The 19,347-nt window shown below is 41.1% G+C and overlaps 2 protein-coding genes across 3 annotated transcripts in view; one reads left to right on the top strand and one right to left on the bottom strand.

Moving 5' to 3' along the window:
• Positions 1 to 18,594, top strand: part of LOC118547243 (uncharacterized) — a 215,832-nt gene extending 197,238 nt beyond the window's left edge. The window contains exon 4 of the mRNA XM_078057965.1: positions 18,553 to 18,594. Within this exon, the coding sequence (XP_077914091.1) occupies positions 18,553 to 18,581 (29 nt within the window). The 3' untranslated portion in view covers positions 18,582 to 18,594. The remainder of the gene's footprint in view (positions 1 to 18,552) is intronic.
• Positions 3,390 to 16,034, bottom strand: LOC118547239 (transcobalamin-1-like). Of its 2 annotated transcripts, none has more exons than XM_078057952.1 (9): positions 15,877 to 16,034; positions 12,735 to 12,914; positions 11,491 to 11,631; positions 10,220 to 10,372; positions 8,767 to 8,957; positions 6,452 to 6,641; positions 5,269 to 5,455; positions 3,921 to 4,039; positions 3,390 to 3,614 (listed from the first exon to the last, which is right to left on the bottom strand). In XM_078057952.1, exons 1-9 carry the CDS (start codon positions 15,953 to 15,955, stop codon positions 3,553 to 3,555), a joined length of 1,302 nt encoding a protein of 433 aa, XP_077914078.1. In that variant the 5' UTR covers positions 15,956 to 16,034; the 3' UTR covers positions 3,390 to 3,552. The 2 variants fall into 2 exon arrangements, with proteins under 2 accessions (XP_077914078.1, XP_035966485.1); XM_036110592.2 differs by having other exon boundaries at positions 10,220 to 10,375; positions 15,877 to 16,033.
• Positions 18,595 to 19,347: the final 753 nt, after the last annotated feature.

Below are 19,347 nucleotides of genomic sequence, written 5' to 3'. Positions count from 1 at the left end.
ACCCCCTTGGTGTGCCTGCTCTTTAACCACACATTTCCTTATAAATTGCCATTTACAGCTATGGTTGCTGCAAGACTGATTATGATTTAATTGTCTCACTTAGCAAATAACTTCCAGAACAGGAACCACACAGGCCATACATTTCTTTTTTATTTTTATGTTATGTTAATCACCATACATTACATCATTAGTTTTTGATGTAGTGTTCCATGATTCATTGTTTGTGTATAATACCCAGTGCTCCATGCAGAACGTGCCCTCTTTAATACCCATCACCAGGCTAACCCATCCTCCCACCCCCCTCCCCTCTAGAACCCTCAGTTTGTTTTTCAGAGTCCATCGTCTCTCATGGTTCATCTCCCCCTCCGATTTCTCCCCCTTCATTCTTCCCCTTCCTGCTATCTTTTTTTTTTTTTTTAACATATATTGTAATATTTGTTTCAGAGGTACAGATCTGTGATTCAACAGTCTTGCACAATTCACAGTGCTCCCCATAGCACATACCCTCCCCAATGTCTATCACCCGGCCACCCCATCCCTCCCACCTCCCACCACTCCAACAACCCTCAGTTTGTTTCCTGAGATTAAGAATTCATCATATCAGTGAGGTCATATGATACATGTCTTTCTCTGATTGACTTATTTCACTCAGCATAACACCCTCCAGTTCCATCCACATTGTTGCAAATGGCAAGATTTCATTCCTTTTGATGGCTGCATAATATTCCATTGTGTGTGTGTGTGTGTGTGTGTGTGTGTGTGTGTGTGTGTGTGTATATATATATATATATATATATACCACATCTTCTTTATCCAGTCATCTGTCGATGGACATCTTGGCTCTTTCCACAGTTTGGCTATTATGGACATTGCTGCTATAACATCGGGGTGCACGTGCCCCTTCGGATCCCTACATTTGTATCTTTGGGGTAAATACCCAGTAGTGCAATTGCTGGATCGTAGGGTAGCTCTATTTTCAACTTTTTGAGGAACCTCCATACTGTTTTCCAGAGTAGGCCATACATTTCTTAACTCATATATTTTAATAGTCCTTGGCTAACTATTGAGTGAACTTTGTTTTGTGAGGGAGAGTGGGATATGGGGGTGGGAGGGGGAGAGGCAGAGAGAGAGAGAAAGAGAGAGAATCTTAAGCAGGCTCCATGCTCAATGTGGAGGCTGATGCGGGGCTCAATCTCACAACCCTGAGATCATGACCTGAACCTAAATCAAGAGTTGGACACTTAATCAACTGAGCCACCCAGGTGCCCCTTGAATGAAACTTATTGATTAATTTATTTACCTGTTTTCTCCCGTGCCTCATTTTCTGGTATCCAAGCACCCAGACTCTCAATAGACATCTGAGAGGTTTATTTGTGTTGATTATTTTCTGCTGTGGCAGCAGAGGTTTCTCCCCTCAAACTTAGTCTCAGTTCTGTCATAGTGCTAAGCTTTAGAGCTTCTCATAAGGCAAGGGTGGCCAGAGCTAGGACTCACTGGGCAATGTCAGTAGAACGTGAAGGGAATGTTACTCCATTTCCCTCCATGTCTGTCTCTGAGATTAAATGCATTCCTATCAGATAGCAATGTTACTATATTCTACTATGGGACCACTGGTTGGGAAGAACTCAGCTCTGTTTGTTAAGAATGGAGGCTCACAGTGCTTCAGGGAAGTGTTAGAATCACAGTGGCATAAAGTGAGATTTTATGTTTAATCCACTGAGAGGAATTAAATGAGAATTACAAAGGAAATGACTTTTTAATGCTGTGATTGTCTGTTATTTGAATCCCTGTCAGTGTGCCAATTAGAATATCCTTATACCACATTTGGGAGAATAGGTCTAATACAAATTGCGTGCTTTACTGGTGTTGACTGGTTATTATTGAAAGTGAGCTAGAATCATCGAGAGAGAATCTCCATCTCAAAGGGACCTATTCTAAATTTGTTATATGGAGATTCAGTTTCATCAGTCTATTGTAGGATTGATACTTTCTGTTATTTTTTGCTTGAGCTTCCTTATTCTTCCTGATGGACAAACCAACCAAATGTACTGTTTTTTCCAGGACACTACCAGTTTTTAATCTGTCTTTTTGAGTGTAATTATTAACAGTGTTAATAAATTTTACTCTTTACAGCAGTTGCGGTTGGATGTTAAGTTGCATGGTCACACTGTTTATGATAGACAGGAATGGCAGTGATAACGTTTTGCATATTTATCACCGTAAGCCATTATCCCTCAATTTCACATAGTTTGTAGAGTCCACAAACACGTCCGACAGCGCTGCCCCATGTGAACAGCACCATGGAAGTCCCCCATCTCTAACTTAGCTTTCAAGATGAGATACAGACCCAAGGGGATAGAATCCATTGCTGCCTAATTATCTGTCATACCCAGTTAATGAAGAATAGAGTGGAGTTGACCCTGAGGGTTGAGGATCAGTACCAGAAGGCAATGGTCAAACCCTAACTATAAAGCAGGGTTGCTGGTGGAGGGGAGGAAGCTAAGAGTATCATGAGGAAACAGGAAGAATGAGGGAGACATTGATAAAATTATTTAATTCTGCCTGAAGGCATCTTCCTTCTGGGCGTTGCTTTATTTAAAGAATTTATTTATTTATTCATTTTAGAGAGAGAGTGTTTGTGAGCAGGGTAAGGAGCAGAGGGGGAAGGAGAGGGAGGTGTGGAAGGAATCTCCAGCAGACTTGGTGCTCAGTGTAGGGCTCGCCCGGGGGATCCATCTCACAACACTGAGATCATGACCTGAGCTGAAATCAAGAGTGGGACACCTAATGGTCTGAGCCACGCAGGCACCCCTAGGTGCCCCTGATTTAATATATATATTTTTAAAATGTGAATTCTACTGAAATGAACATCAAAGGTGAGTTTTTCTGCATGTGTATTTTGATGATATAAATATCAGAGTGATTTTATGGGGAAGTAAAAGGAAAATACATGCGGAGGAACAACAAATGGACCCCAAGGGAGATAGCTGGAGGAGGGGATGATATTATTCCTGAGTCTTTATGGACTGGCCTTTTGTGTAGAAGCCTCATCTTTCTGTCTTTCTCCAGAGCAGTATTTATCTCTACTCACTGCGTTTCTAAGTGGACTTCAATATGTCCACTCGGTTTGTCCCTTACATCTGGGCCTCAGAGAGCTGTCTCCCTACAGATTTTCTACCTGATCTCATTGGCTGCTGCTTCAACATTAGATCTAGAACCTTATCTCCACTCTCACCCACTGCCCAAGTTCACCCACACAGTTAGCAGTCAAACCTTGAGTAGAAATCAGCTTACACACGTGGTCTAATCTCTTTTCCCTTCCCTCTTCCCACAGTGGTTGTCCCTCTATCAATAATCACCCTTTAAACTGAAATGATTAGAACATGCTCTTTTTGTATTGCTGTTGATCTTTTATTGAACACACAAAGAGAGAAGGGGAGGTTATTGACCCTCTGTTGAAACTGAGATGAGTGAAAAGGATGGCATGAGGCCAATGTCTGCCTGCAAGTCCACTGCAAATGATTTGATCCAACTGAGGGAGGTTTGAATTTATTAGTATGTGCTCCAACGAACCTCCAAATCATCTCCTGCATGGACAACATAACTACCAACTCCTGAAAAGGAAGAACGAGAAGTGGGTCAAATGATTTTTTAAAATGACTTATTTATTTTAGAGAGAAAGAGAGCAGGAGCAGGGGGAGGGGCAGAGGGAGAGGGAGAGAATTTCAGGCAGACTCCCCACTGAATGTGGAGCCCTACAAGGGGCTTGATCTCACAACCCTGAGATCATGGCCCGAGCTGAAAGCAAGAGTCTCACTTTCCCAATGCCTGGGCACATTCCCCACCAAAGCTCACACCCTCATATCTGGATGTTTGGGGCATTATCACTCTGTGGGGCTTTCTAGCACTCTCTCCCTTACCTTGGCTTAGGTATTCGCCATTGCTCAGGAGCTCCCAGTAGGTTCTGTCATTATTGTTGGCCTTTATGCCCTGAACAGTGGTGATGTAGGGGCCCCATGAGCTCTCCTCCACTGTGAAACTGTGGGGACAATAAATGGGTTACAGAAACTTAGAATTTTCAAAGGCGACCTTAATGGGCATTTCTCAAACTTCAATGTACCTAAGAATCATTTGAAGCAGTTATCAAAAAAAGCAGATTTCCTGACCCTATCCTCAGATACTTTGATTTTGTAGGTCTGGGCGGGGACTAGGAATCTGCATGTGTCATAAACACTCCATGAGATTCTGATGCATGCACTCCACAATCTATGCTAAATTAGAGGAATGATGCCTCTTTCTGCCCCTGCCTCCCTTCAGAGTAGACACTCTGTAGTCAACAACTACTAATCTTCTATCCCAAGATAGTCACTGTTGAAGATACTAAAGCAGCACAAGAAAATGTTAACCTCATGTCCTATAGGCAGCATAAATTAGTAGGTTTTCTCTTAGGAAAGAAGAAAAGGAAAGAACAATTAAATATTTCCTGCTGTCTTTATTAAAAAGTGACATGGTCAATGTCTGTTTCACATTCCCTGGTCACATTTCTCTGACTTCCTGGGAGCCCTTGAAAGCAACCTTTATAATATTTCCATATATAATGTATATGTATATATATATATATATATAACACTACATACATACACACACATATATGCATATATGTAATTTTCTTTATGGAATCTTACATCATGTTATTGGACAAATAATTGCTGATTAGATTTAGGGAGTCAAATGAACCATACCTTTAGGAGGCAAAGTCAGTATCTTAATTTTAATATTTGACCTCTTTAGGCCAGGAAAACTTAATCTAGGGGTCCATGAATCTGAAAGGGGTGGGAGCATGGAGAAGAATTTGTGAAACCTCTGATTTAAAGGACAAGTTTTGTGTGTATGTCCGCCTGTCTGGGATCAGCATCCACTGCACTCATCTGATTTTCAAAGGGGTCAATGATTGAATAATAATGACCCAGTGTTCTAAACACAAAATGATTGACCTGAGAGGTTCTATTTGTTGAAGGAATTTTACTGACAGAGGAGAGATCCTTGGGACTTATTCACCCACAAAGTGAATATTAATTTAATACCTACATGTGCTAGAAGATGAAAAGTCTGACCTTTTCTTAAATCCCTGCCATGAGATGTAGATGGACAGCAAAGTACCAATAAAGAAGTGTTTCGAATGTACTTTGTATTCAGGTGCTTATGTATTCTTACTGAGTCTTTCAAAAATCACCAAATACCTTCACCTTAGGTTACATACAGACATACCTAAATAGAGCTGCATTTTCTTTCTGAGCTTGTTCCATCACATCTAGGAAGACAGAACCATCTGCCACAGAGACCACAATGCGATCTTTTGCATCATTGATTACCACAGAGTAATTTACTTTGATTTGTGAGGCTGAAACAGCAGGTGTCACTGATATAGGATCCTGAGTGGAGATGTTGAAGTTATCTGGCAGAGACAGCAAAGCAGAGAAGAATTACTATTCAGAATAATAAAAGTGGTGTTTGAGTTTGCATACCCATCCAACCCCTCTCTCAGGCCTCTAAGGAGCAAGAATCATCAACCAAGGGGCAGATCTCTCATGTGACTAAACCAGATATGCACCAGTTTGTAAATGAGTGTGTTTGGCTCCACTCCCAGCTGTTTAAGCAATTCAGTTGCCCTGTCTCCCGTTTCTCACAGAGGCTCCTGAGTGTTGGGGGCTTTGTTGTTGCTGGTTGTTTTATTTTGTTTTGTTTTGCTATTGTATTGCATACAATAATGCTTCCCTTTTTTTTGCATGCCTTTTTTATTTCTTAACATTCATTGAAAACACATTAAGTGCCAGGCACTGTACTAATCATTTTACATGGCTTATCTTATTCAGTCCTTACAAAAACCCACGTTAGATACTATTATCATTTGCATTTTTTTTATATTAGTAAATTGAAGTTTAGGGATTAACATTTTTTTTGAGGTCCCTAAACCTGAAAGTGGCTGAACCAGGAATGAGCAGAGATAAAAGTCAAGTCTTCTTTCATCCCTAGTTGAAAAATCAGTTATTTGAATAAATGATTCATGCCGTAATTTTCTTATGACACTGCCATATTCCTCCCATATTCCTCTGAGCTCCCCGAGGGCTTACTCACTGTGAGTGAGAGTCAGAGACACCATACTTTGCTTAGAATGGGAATGATGCTCAGAACATCTGTCTAGCTGGCCATGAGAAAACATGCCTTTGGAGATAGACATCATTGAAACAAGTCTACCCAATGTTTGAACCAAGAACAACACCTACTACCCTGTTAAGAACAAATCCTCAGGTGGTTATAATCACTGGTGACACATGGAGGACCGAGTTCTATCTGAGAATTGTTACGCTTTAGTGGTTTATCTGGTCACTTTTGGTCCCTAAGGACACCTTGGTCTCGCATGCTTTGGGTAATATGCTCTTTAGTACTCTACCTGAGCCACAGACACAAGAAGAGTCTTTATTAACATCCAAGTAGGTCTTTCCCATCAGGGCTGGTAAGATCTGAGCTGCAGCAGTTGGCATACGAAATGCTCCTTGAGAAATTTCTGTGAGCACTGTATCCCGTGTTTTTTGGCAAACCCATTGATTTTTGTTGTAATAGTCTGATGAGACAAAGAGAGCCTAATGTGTGAGAGAGAGGGAATGAGAATGAATGAAAGAAACATCAAATAAGGGGAAAGCCTACATCTAATGAATTCAGTAAATATTTACTGGACGTTGACCACGGGGAAAGTACCTTGGACAACTAGGATACCTTTCCTGCCACCAAGAAATTTATAAACTAGTTTGGGGGGAGGTGGGGAATTGCTTAAGAACACAACCGATAATGGCATCAATGAGAACAGGCTGTGTCTACCATATTCGCTCTTGTAGCCTTGACACTGGAAGAATACCTGTCACATAGAGGTGCTTGATAAATGCTGTTAACAGACAATCATAAAAGAGCCCCTAAGATGAATGGCTTAAGAGAAACATCTAGTGCCATGGTCTTTCAGAAGAGGAAGAGCACATAAACATTTAGTGACACTGAAGAAAGCCTTTGTGGAGAGGCAGTACTTGAGGTAGGTCTGGACAGTATATAGGCATTTCAGTAGGGGACATGAGAGGAGGAGTACTATACCCAGAGGGAACCATGTGATCAAGCGTGCTAAGATAGGTGCAGCCAGGGCATGGCCTGCCCGTGATAACACTCTATATTTTAGCAAAATCCTCAGAGGATTCCTCCTGGCCTGGGAGGCTGGTATACAGGGGAGACTCAGGGTGATTGTGAAAAAACAGGCTTGAGAATGAGGTTGGGGTCACATTGGTGGATCCTCAAGCTTCAGGGTGAGGTGTCTGACATTATTTCCTTAACAATGGGGAGTCCAATAGATTCTTGTATAGAAACTATCCAAGCAGCAGATGTAAACTGGAGGGGACAGCATGATGGGGTAGGAAAAGTTAGGAGGGTATCAGAGTAAGACAAGGACTAAAATGGGCTGGGTCTGCAGACATCATTCTGTAGTTTCTCAGGGAAGGACAGTTCCTCCTTTCATTTTCTTCAGAAGATCCTTTAAGTTAACCAAGCTGTCAACAAGCATTTGTGGGATATTAAAAAAAAGGATCATATTTAATTTCCTCTTAAAAACTGTCTTGTAGGCAAGCAGCTCTCAAGCCTGCTGTAAATTAACATCACTTATACAGTTTTGAAACCAGACCAAGGCCCATGCTCCACCTCTAAGTTTCTGGTGTGGAGTCTAAACTTTAGTGTTTCCCAAAAGCTCCTCCAGGTGATTCAAACTTGGAGCCAGAATGGGCAACCACTGTTTTATGAAGTGCAAACTCAGCAAGAAGGCAACAGCCTCACCAGCACCAACAGTAAAAACAACCTGTGTGATTATACCCCAGCTTCTTCTGGTAATTTTCCCCAAGGCCCTGCGCTGGCTCCATTGAACACCTTGATCTTCCTAAAATACGTTATGTTCTTCTGTACCTCTGGCATTTGTCTTTATTGTCCTCTCTCTCCCCAGGAAGCCCTCTCATCCTGGGGTGGCTGGCAGACTCCTACTCATACTAAAGACTCAGTGAAATTTTTTCTATAAATTTTCCTTTGTCTCTTCTTGTATCTACCCCTTAGAGTTGAGTAAATCAGTGAATATGCACGAATAAAGCCCCAGACTTCAAGGAACATATACAGGACAGAGTAGGTGTTGGTGTTGAGTGTGAGTTTTGATACCAGCTGTTTCATTTCCATCCCCATCTGAATCACTTTCTGGCTTTGTAATGTCAGGCAAGTTACTGATGCTCCATGACTCATGCTCTCATTCTGGGAAATGGAAGTAATAATATTTTCCTCACTGGGTTGTTGTATGTGTTAATGAGCATGGCAATAAAGACTGGCTGGTATTACTGGCACTGCCTCTTATTACTTGGACAACATTAATCTAATTTGGGAGGTAAGAGGCAAGCACCAAATGCTGGTATATGGTAAACTGTGAGATTACATTTGATAGAATAACATAGTAGGTTGTAGTGGACTCTAGAATTTCGTAAAAAAGCTGTAGTCAGGAAAAGCTTCATGGAAGCATTGGACATGGAAAGGTAAGGATTGAAGGTGAGGAGAATACATTTCTGTCAGGGGAGCGGAATCACATAAAAACAGTTAGTATAGGAAACAGAATGGGTAATATCTTAGGGGGCCAAGAAGAAAGCTATTTCTTTCCTTCATGACTCTCTCCTCTGTCTCCTGTTTTACCCTCTAACTTACCTGCATAGCTTCTCCTGTACTATATATGTTTCCAAGGAGACCATTTTCTTTTTTCTGAGACAGAATCTTAGCTATCAGTGACTCTATATGATTATCAATATTCTCTAAATCCGTTGTATCTACTTTGTTCTGCCCACTTGTTATACTTCTTTTCACACAGGTCAGAGCCAGGACAGCCATCGCGCCGGTATCTGCCAGGAAACAAAACATTGGTGATAGGGTGACCAACCATTCCTTGGACTGAGGGGTCTCCTGGTATGTAGGATTTTCATTGCTAAAAGAGGGACAGATCTGGGCAAACTGGGAAGATTGGTCATGCTAGTTGATGATGAGGGAGAAGGATTTGAAGATATAGCAATCATCCCTCCAGCACTAACTACTCAAATATTTCAAGATCCATTTCTTATGTTGAGTAACCCCATACCTCATACTCAATAACTCACCTGTTGGTCATAGAAACACATATGGATTTGCAGGTGCATACACATGAACAGTCTTCCACTTCTACATCTTGGTTGTTTTCATTTTTTTCATGTCTCAGCCAAATTGGCAAAGGAATTGAGATAAGTCAGTATGATACCCCAAATAAAATATGTCTTTGCCACGTTCCAATGTTTCCATTAGGCTGATCAGAAAATAGCACTTAAGAGAATTGTTTTCCAATAAAGCTTCTTAAGGGGGAGGATGAAACAAGAGATTGGAAGAAGGGAGGATAAGGTCTTTTTCTGGCTTGTTATTTGGTTTCCCTGACATTCTTTACATATGATACCTTCCCCTTCACATAGAAAGAAATCTCACATTCTCCTTGTTATAGAGATACTGAGTGGTGATTTTCAGATTTCTTGGAGGAAGAGGAGCTTGTGTATCTGGAGCCATAGGGCTAAGCAACAATACTAGCTGTCTAGAGGGGGCTTCTCTTTGGATGTATAAGCTGACCCAGGAGAAAATTTCTAGTTTTCTCTATTGGAGATACAGACTTTATTGTTCAAAATATTGGGCCTTGTCCTGGAGAGGTTGTGTTGTCCATGTAAGCCCACACATGCAAAAGGTCCCAATAAATTTGAGAAAGAGGCAAAGTTAAGATAAATGAATTCCACTGTTTTCCTTTCTCTAATACTTATACTTCCTAAAATGTCTTATATAAGATTCTCACAGTCTATCCTTATTTTACAGATGGGAAAAATAAGGTCAAAGGTTAACATCCATTGATTATATAATTCAAAGAACAGTAAGGTAGCAACTGGATCTTTCTACTATAGTACACATCTAGAAAGATGTTTAGATGCCCCCCAATATCCACTCTTCTCAAAAAGAAAATTCTCTTCCATGATTGCTAGGGTAAAGAGGATTAAAAAAAAAAAAGTTGATGTATTTACTGGTAGAAAAACTCAAAGGAAAAGACTTACCAGGGACTGTGTCCTCTATGCCAAGGGAATTGGGTGTAATGACTCACCTACTGAGAACTGTTCATGAAAATAGTAATTTTTATTTTCAGGATCCAAGATTTTAGTAACTTCAGTGATTGAGTAATTCCCACTGAATAGACACAAGGCCAAAATGTCCAGGCTGAGCTGGTAGTAGTTAGTCAGTGGATTACCATCATGGTCTTCTGTCAGAAAGGAAAGAAATACCTTACTCATGGAAATAATACTGGAGTAATAAATTTTCAATCTATTCCTACTTGCTTTGTTTGAATTTCTTTACATTTAAGAAGGGTGAGTAATAGAGGGGGGAAGATCGCTCATAGAATCAGCAAATCTGAGAAATGTGAAGGCTGTTAAGAGCCACCAAATTGAACTCAATTCCTTTCATTTTATAACAGAGGAGACTCAGCACTAAAGAGATTAAAATACCATTCTGATACTCAGGTGGTTACAGAACTAGGACTAGAACACAGATTCCTCCCCACCCCCACCCCAAACCTCTTGCACTTTCAGTGGTAATGTGTTCAAACTGTAAGTGGAATAGAAGTAGAGGCCATCTCAAAAGAAGATGGGATCAGACAGGCCTAATGAGTAATAGGATAAATAGTGGGTGGGTGTTGAAATAAAAACAATGCACCCCATAGCAGCTGTCATGGTCAGCCTGTTTTTCCCAGTGATAAAGTACTTTTGGCTTTCATTCTTCTACTAGTATCATATACTTTGGTACTTCTGACATAGTGTCTTGTGTTGCTCAGCTATTTCTGGTGTATTTCATTATTTGTCTAAAAACCAAGGATCTAGAGAACAAGAGAACAGTGTCGTGTGTGTACGTGTTTGTGTGTGTGTACGTGTGTGTGTGCATCATCATTTGTAAGGTTGATGTAGAGTCGGTGCTCATTTGAACTTATTTGAAAGGAAAATTCAAGACGCTGGGGTGCCTGGGTGGCTCAGTTGGTTAGGTGTCTGCCTTCGGCTCAGATCATGATCCCAGGGTCATGACTGAGCCCTGCATCAGGCTCCCTGCTGAGCAAGGAGCCTGCTTCTCCCTCTCCCTCTGCCTACCACTCCCCCTGTGTGTGTGCGCTCTCTCTCTGTCAAATAAATAAAAATCAAAATCTTTAAAAAAAAAGAAAATTCAAGACACATGTTGAAGGAGGGAAGAAGGGAAAATGATCTGCAAAGATTGTGGGATGAGTAGAATGAAGAGGAGAAGGAAAGACTGAAGGGAAACTTCATTCAGTTCTGAACCAGTGGAGGAGAAGATAAGGTTGTCCAGGGTATCCAAACACTTGGTTCTCACCCATATTTTTAATTTCTGCTTGGAATTTATTTTCTAGGTCTCCGACGAGTTCAGAATAATTTATAGAAATTCCATCAGTCCCTTTACATGCTCCCAGAGCCAGTATAGCCAACGCAAGCTGTCCCGAGGTTAGAGATGGCTCTGAAAAGAAAAGTATTCAAGTTTACAAGGTACATGCCTGTGATTTTTTTTTTTTTTGGCCTCCTGTATTTGCCTGTCAATTGTATTGCCTGTCAATTCTCTCTTTTTTTCCACTCTATACCAGTATTTTACTGTTCTCTTATTTATTCCCAAAGCAGAGACTTTTCTAGCAGTGCTGTATAAATGCAAACTAGATCTGAGTCTTCCCCATGCAATCATGAGATGTTTTTGGAATCACACAATCCTTATAAAAATTTTAAAAGAAAAAAAATAGATAATAAAACCTGGGGATTTATTCTCTGTGGGTGCCATCTTGCCAAGATAGTAATAATTGACTTAGATGTTCTGCCTTATAGAACATCAAAATTCTCAGGCTTCTCTTAATTCTTAAAATAATATTGTGAGGTAGGTAGTGGTGGCTTAATTTTCTCCTTATTTCAGTTAGAAAGCTAAGGCTCAGTATTGACATGAAGGACTCAGGGGGGAGCCTGCACTCAACCCCAGTCCTCATCAGGGGTGCCTGGGTGGCTCAGTTGGTTAAGTGTCTGACTCTTGATTTTGGCTCAGGTCATGGTCTCAGGGTTGTGGAATTGAGCGCCACATTTGGCTCTGAATGCTGAGCATGGAGCCTGCTTAAGATTCTCTCTCTTTTTCTCCCATCTGTTCCCCCCCTCCCTCTCTAAACAAAACAAAACAAAAACAGAGAGAAAAACAAACAAAAAACCCCAGTCCTCATCTTTATTTCCCTGTGATTCCCTTGCTATTGTCAGGTTTCTTATGTGTGGGTCACATCCTTGTCTGGTTGTCAACTCAGCTAGCTTATATAATAGTGTTAGTGAATGAGAGTCTTTAATTTCTTTTGCTTATCCTTGTACCTTTTGAAGGAAATGTTTTTCAGGACTCAAGAAAGGCCTAGACATAGAGTAAATGGCACAGATGTGATGTTTTGAGGTACCTTTCTGTCCCCTCAAGTTTTATACAGCTAGGATAGATGTAGCAGGGAGACTTTGGACACACGATTTTGTCCAAAGATCTGTGGCTGGAGAGAATCTTTATGGATAGGTAAGTCTTCTTCTAAATTTTCCAGAGATGTAGGTACTCACTTTCATTTTCCACAGCAGTATTGATTTGTTGGATCAGCTGTTGTTCTTGGTTTGAGTTCGGGATCCCACCAAGTCTGAGGGACAGCAGGACACTGGCAGCATGGATTCCTTTGGTATATTTTGAATTGATCATTGTGCTTATCAGAGGGTTTAGAGCAGTATAGTATTCCTTGCTTACCTCTGTGGCATGGGAAGGAGGAGATAAGAAATATACATTAAGAAAATATTAAGGAACAGGAACACTAGCAATGGGGTTGGTATTAAAATGTTTAGTAACAGATATGGCACAGACAGAGCAATCCAGTGGTCACTGGCTAAGTTGCTGGAACAGTACAAAGGTGGGTCTGGAGTCTCTGCTATGTCAGGTATTACTCCTTTACCAACCAGCATGGAAATGTTTCTGTGTTTTAACAGCTGTTTCAGCTAATGTGTCCTGACAGAACATCAGTCTTGCCTGGGAGATCTAGTATCATTCACTAATTTTGAGGATGAGGCCTGACCAGGATGTCCTTAAAAAAAAAACAACAACTCCTTAATTGAAGGCTTAATGGAGACTACAATACATGTCTTCTGAATCCCAGTCCTTTCTACTTGCTGGATTGAGTTCTTTCCTTCCTCCATCTTCTAAATCAATCAGATTAATATTGAGGGAAACAACACAACAGTTCTATGTTTCAGTGGTGATTGACCCCAAAGCTGAATTGTCTGGTTGCCCAACCGACCTGGCAGCAAGATCATTATTCAGCACCATGCACCTTTCAGAAAACCCTCTAGTCTTAGCCTACATCATGTCCAAATCTCAGGAGAAAAGATAGGGAGAGTCACATTCTACTGTGGAAGTATAAAGAGAGTCCAGAGACCCCAAGAACTAGAGGAAAATTAGAAGAATTAGTGACCACTTAAAACATTTTTAAATGTACTTTGTTCAGGGCACCTGAGTGTCCCAATTGGTTGAGCAGCCAACTCTTGATTTCAGTTCAGGTCATGATCTCAGGGTGGTGGGATTGATCCCTGGGTTGGGCTCTGTGCTCAGCTTAGAGTTTGCTTGAGATTCTTTCTCTCTTTCTCCTTCTGCCCCTCCCCTTGCTCATGGTTGCTTTCTCTCTCTGTAAAATAGGGCACGTGTTGTAATGAGCACTGGGTGTTATACGCAAATAATGAATCATTGAACATTACATCAAAAACTAATGATGTACTGAATGGTGACTAACATAACATAATAAAAATAAGTAAACAAAAATTAAAAAAAAATGTACTTTGTTAACACTCCCAAGCAAGAAAAAAAATGTACTTTGTTAACACTCCCAAGCAAGACAAAACCTACCCATCTCCGGATTATCTCTTGGGTTATTAGGTTACTGAGAAGAGCATGAGCCCTGTGTTCAGTCAGACCTTGGCTGGATTCTGTGGTACTTAACTTATCACTTTGGGTGTCTTATGTAACTTTCCTGACCTTCAGTTTCCCCATTTTAAAATTGTGGATAGGGGTGCCTGGGTGGCTCAGTTGTTAAGCGTCTGTCTTCGGCTCATGTCATGATCCTGGGGTCCTGGGATTGAGCCCCGCATCAGGCTCCCTGCTCAGCGGGAAGCCTGCTTCTCCCTCTCCCACTCCCCCTGCTTGTGTTCCTGCTCTCGCTATCTCTCTCTCTGTCAAATAAATAAATAAAATATTAAAAAAAATAAAATTGTGGATATTAACACCTATTTTATAGATATTGGATAAGGAGTCACTTAATAAACTGTAAAATACCAAACATATTATCACTTTTAGCTCAGCTGGAGTTTCTATCACTATATTTAGAGAACTGAGGCATGTGAGTTCTCTACTCCCAATGTGGGGCTCAGAATCACCACCCCGAGATCAAGAGTCACGCGCTCTACTGACTGAGTCAGCCAGATGCCCTCCATCTTTCTTCTCTTTAAAAGAAAGTCAGGGAGATCTGAACCAGTGGTTGTAGAAAAGTCCTGGTTTGTTACAAGAACAATTGGACAATTGTTGAGTCATGGCTGAGATTTTGTGGAAGCATCCAGTTCAGTAGAAACAGACTTTTCAGTTCCTGGTCAACCACTCATTAGTTTCCTTGACCATTAAAGACAAAGCTAATTATTTTATACAATGAATTAAACTTCAAAACCTCCACAGAGACCCTCTATTCTTAGGATACAACAAAAGAAATGACAGGCCAAGAAGAGAAATTAGAGTTGGCAGAGTTTGTGCTTTGGCTTGTGTGAACACAAGTCTTTCTATTGTGGTGTTGACCTCTTCTTGTTGGCTTCAGAATACCAGGAGCATGTGGCCACCAATGGCACCACATAGTCATCTTTGGACTGTGTTTAAGCTCAATTCCAGGGTAAAGACATAAAAAAGAGAAATAATGCACCTGAGATCTATACCAGGCTTCATGACATCACTTGCTTCAACACCTTTCCCCAATTATCTTCAACTTATGGATGAAGCTAAAGAAATTCAGGAACATTAGATCATTCAGCTAGTAAGGGGTCAGACTACACCTGAACCAGTTTTTCTTTCTCCTACTTAGTATTTTTTAATAGAATCACAGAATCTCAGTATCCTATACCCAGAGGAGATGATGAGCTTATACCTGTGTCCTGTGGAGAAGAGTTGGAGGGAGGGAGACGTGTAGCTTGGAACATCTAAACTCAATAATGACAAGAGAGGTCTTCATTTTTTGACAGGGATTATTAACACTATTTTTTTTTTCTGTGTAGTTATAAGGGGTTAACCCAAAACCCATGGGTTGAACTTCAAAAAAATAGATTGCCTCTCAAATTCAAAAGAAAACTTTCCATGATCTTGAAAAATTTCTAGGATCATGAGTATTCTATCATTGAAAATGAAGAAGAATAGACAGTTGCTTGGTAGGGTTGCTATGGTGGAGAAAATCTCCATATAAGAAGAACAGTTAGGCAAGTTAGCATTGAATCTATAATCCCTCTTAAAACGACGTACATTATGGAACTTTCCTCACCATGTCCTGCCACATTTTACATTACTCATAGAGTCCAACCACAAATAGAACTGAAATAGGGTCTTTCTTCAGGTCACTCTAAACAAGTTCCCTGCCAGTAGACTTTAGAAGACTATCACACCAAGAGTAATTTTAGCTCAACGCATACTCACCACAGATTTCGCATTGTTGTCTTGGAATAAGAGAAAACAAGAGGAGCCCCACTAGGGGCAGCTGGTGGGATTGTCTCATCTCTCCAACAGTGTTCTGTAATGGTGAGAGCTTGTCTGGCTATTTATTGGGTGATGGCAGAGGGTAATGAGAGCTCCTCCTTTAGCTTGCCTCAGCCTCTTTCATGCAAGCAAATATTGTGCAATATCAGGGGGTGTGGTCAAATGTATTTGTCCAAGAATTGTGATAAACCAGGAAGAAGACTTGAAAGAGGAAGAGGAAATAATGTTCTTTGTTTCTTATCCCAAACTTTAGGATTCACATTCCTTACTTGCCTTCAGCCCAATGAGAATAAATTAAATGTCCCTGTTTTCCATTCCACTTTGCTGGTGTTTTATTATGTTTCTTGAAACATTAGATTTGATGGGAAAGGGCTTAAAACATATAAAAATGGAAGTAGAAGTTGTAGGACTAAATTGAACCAGGCAAGATGGGGGAGCCTGGCACCTGAGGATCTTTGGCATAGTGGTTTTTGATGTATGATTTTCTTCTGAAACCCTGAGAGTTTCATAGCCCAGGAGGAACACCACAGAGATATATATCAAATGTGGATTTTTGCTTTTCCAGAAAAGATGCTACAAGCTCCATGTGAGAAGTATTGTCTAATTTGGTCGTCCAATAACTGTTAGAGAATACTATCATTTTAGCCTTAAAATGTTTGTTATGGGTCAGCAAGATGGTGGAATAGGAGGTCCCCTGCTCATAGTCCCCCACAGAAACAATCATTTTAGCAGCCATCCATGGACACAAGTTTCTATGTGGGAGCTTTGGTTCCAAGTAAGAGGTGAGACACCTCAGTGGAGCCACCAAGGAGAGCTGTATTGAAAAGGCATACCAAAGAAAAAAGACTTGTATTCACAAAAGCTAAAGCACAGAATTTACCAACTCTAATTGTTCTTCCTGGCCTGTCCTTTTCCCTTTTTCACCCTGAAGAGCCGGGCTCACTGACCATGGTCCTGGATACAGACAGAAAACAGCCTCTTCCCCTTGTGGATTTGGCTGTAGCTCTGGCTAGCATTGGTCCTGCAAATAGCACCATCAGCCAAGGGACCTGGAAGGAATCATGCCCACCTGAGCCTTGGGTGATAGAGCTGCTGACCTTGTTTAGGGCTGTGGAGCCTGAAGCACTGTGATCTGGTTCCAGCATCCGCTGTGGTCTGGGAGCAATCTTGCCCACCCAAGGACCTAGCAGGAGACACACCCATCAGTGCCTAGGAAGCAGGCTGGCTGACCTTGGTCCAACTATGGATCCTGAAGTGACCCTGTAACCTGGCTCCATCCCCTCTGAGCTGTGGTTCAGGGAAAGTACTGCCCATGCAGGGACCTGTCCAGTGACCCAGCAGGAGCCAGGACTATCATGCACCTGATAATAGGCTTGTGGTTTGCAGACCCAACTGAGGACCCAGCAGCAGTCAGGTGACCCAGTTCCAGCCTTGCATGACTGTGATCCCAGAGGCAATCCCATCAGTCCAGAGGCCTGACAGGAGAAGGTCTTTACATGTCAAAAAAAGGCTGTAAAGATGGAGAGATGTTTGCTCCTTCAAACACACAGAGACAAACATAAGCCCGACAGATCACAAAGCAGGCACACATGACACCACTAAAGAAAATGAATAAATAGACCTAACAAACATATAGAAAAATACAAAGCAAAGAAGCTCCTTAAAATTGGTCTTGGCAATTTTTTTGCTTTTATTTTGTATCTGGCACCAAAAGCACAAATAACAAAAGCAAAAATTAACAAGTGGGACTACTTCAAACTGGAAAGCTTTTGCCTAGCAAAGAAACAATAAACAGAATGAAGAGGCAACCCTATGGAATGGAAGAAAAAATATTTATCTGATACCATATATCTAATAAGGTGTTCATATTGAAAATATATAAGGAACAAAACAAAAAAACAAAAACAAAAACAAAAAAATCAAATAATTGCATTGGAAAATAGGCAAAGGACCTGAATAGACATTTTTTTATTATGTTATGTTAATCACCATACATTACATCATTAGTTTTTGATGTAGTGTTCCATGATTCATTGTTTGTGTATAACACCCAGTGCTCCATGCAGTACATGCCCTCTTTAATACCCATCACCAGGCTAACCCATCCCTCCATCCCCCTCCCCTCTAAAACCCTCAGATTGTTTCTCAGAGTCCATAGTCTCTCATGGTTTGTTTCCCCCTTCGATTCCCCCCCTTCATTTTTCCCCTCCTGCTATCTTCTTCTTCTTCTTCTTTTTTTTTTTTTAACATATAACGTATTGTTTCAGAGGTACAGGTCTGTGATTCAAACAGTCTTACACAATTCACAGCGCTCACCTTAGCACATACCCTCCCCAATGTCTATCACCCAGCCACCCCATCCCTGCCACCCCCCACCGCTCCAGCAACCCTCTGTTTCCTGAGATTAAGAATTCCTCATATCCGTGAGGTCATATGATACATGTCTTTCTCTGTTTGACTTACTTCGCTCAGCATAATACCCTCCAGTTCCATCCATGTCGTTGCAAATGGCAAGATCTCATTCCTTTTGACAGCTGCACAATATTCCATTGTATATATATACCACCTCTTCTTTATCCAGTCATCTGTCGATGGACATCTTGGCTCTTTCCATAGTTGGGCTATTGTGGACATTGCTGCTATAAACATCGGGGTGCACGTACCCCTTCAGATCCCTACATTTGTATCTTTGGGGTCAATACCCTGTAGTGCAATTGCTGGGTCATAGGGTAGCTCTATTTTCAACTTCTTGAGGAGCCTCCATATTGTTTTCCAGAGTGGCTGCACCAGCTTGCATTCCCACCAAGAGTGTAGAAGGGTTCCCCTTTCTCCACATCCCCACCAACATCTGTCGTTTCCTGACTTGTTAATTTTAGCCATTCTGACTGGTGTGAGGTGGTATCTCATTGAGGTTTTGATTTGGATTTCCCTGATGCCGAGTGATGTTGAGCACTTTTTCATGTGTCTGTTGGCCATTTGGATGTCTTTGGAAAAATGTCTGTTCATGTCCTCTGCCCATTTCTTGATTGGATTATTTTTTCTTTGGGTGTTGAGTTTAATAAGTTCTTTATAGATTCTGGATACTAGCCCTTTATCTGATATGTCATTTGCAAATATCTTTTCCCATTCTGTCGGTTGTCTTTTGGTTTTGTTGACTGTTTCCTTTGCTTTGTGGAAGCTTTTTATCTTGATGAAGTCCCAATAGTTCATTTTTGCCCTTGCTTCCCTTGCCTTTGGTGATGTTTCTAGGAAGAAGTTGCTGCGGCTGAGGTCGAAGAGGTTGCTGCCTGTGTTCTCCTTTAGGATTTTGATGGACTCCTGTCTCACATTGAGGTCTTTCAACCACTTTGAGTCTGTTTTTATGTGTGGTGTAAGAAAATGGTCCAGTTTCATTCTTCTGCATATGGCTGT

Source organism: Halichoerus grypus, chromosome 11 (assembly GCF_964656455.1).
Source record: "Halichoerus grypus chromosome 11, mHalGry1.hap1.1, whole genome shotgun sequence".
Classification (NCBI taxonomy): Eukaryota; Metazoa; Chordata; class Mammalia; order Carnivora; family Phocidae; genus Halichoerus; species Halichoerus grypus.
The sequence above is the reverse complement of the archived record's forward strand: the minus strand, read 5'-3'. Positions and strand labels throughout refer to the sequence as shown.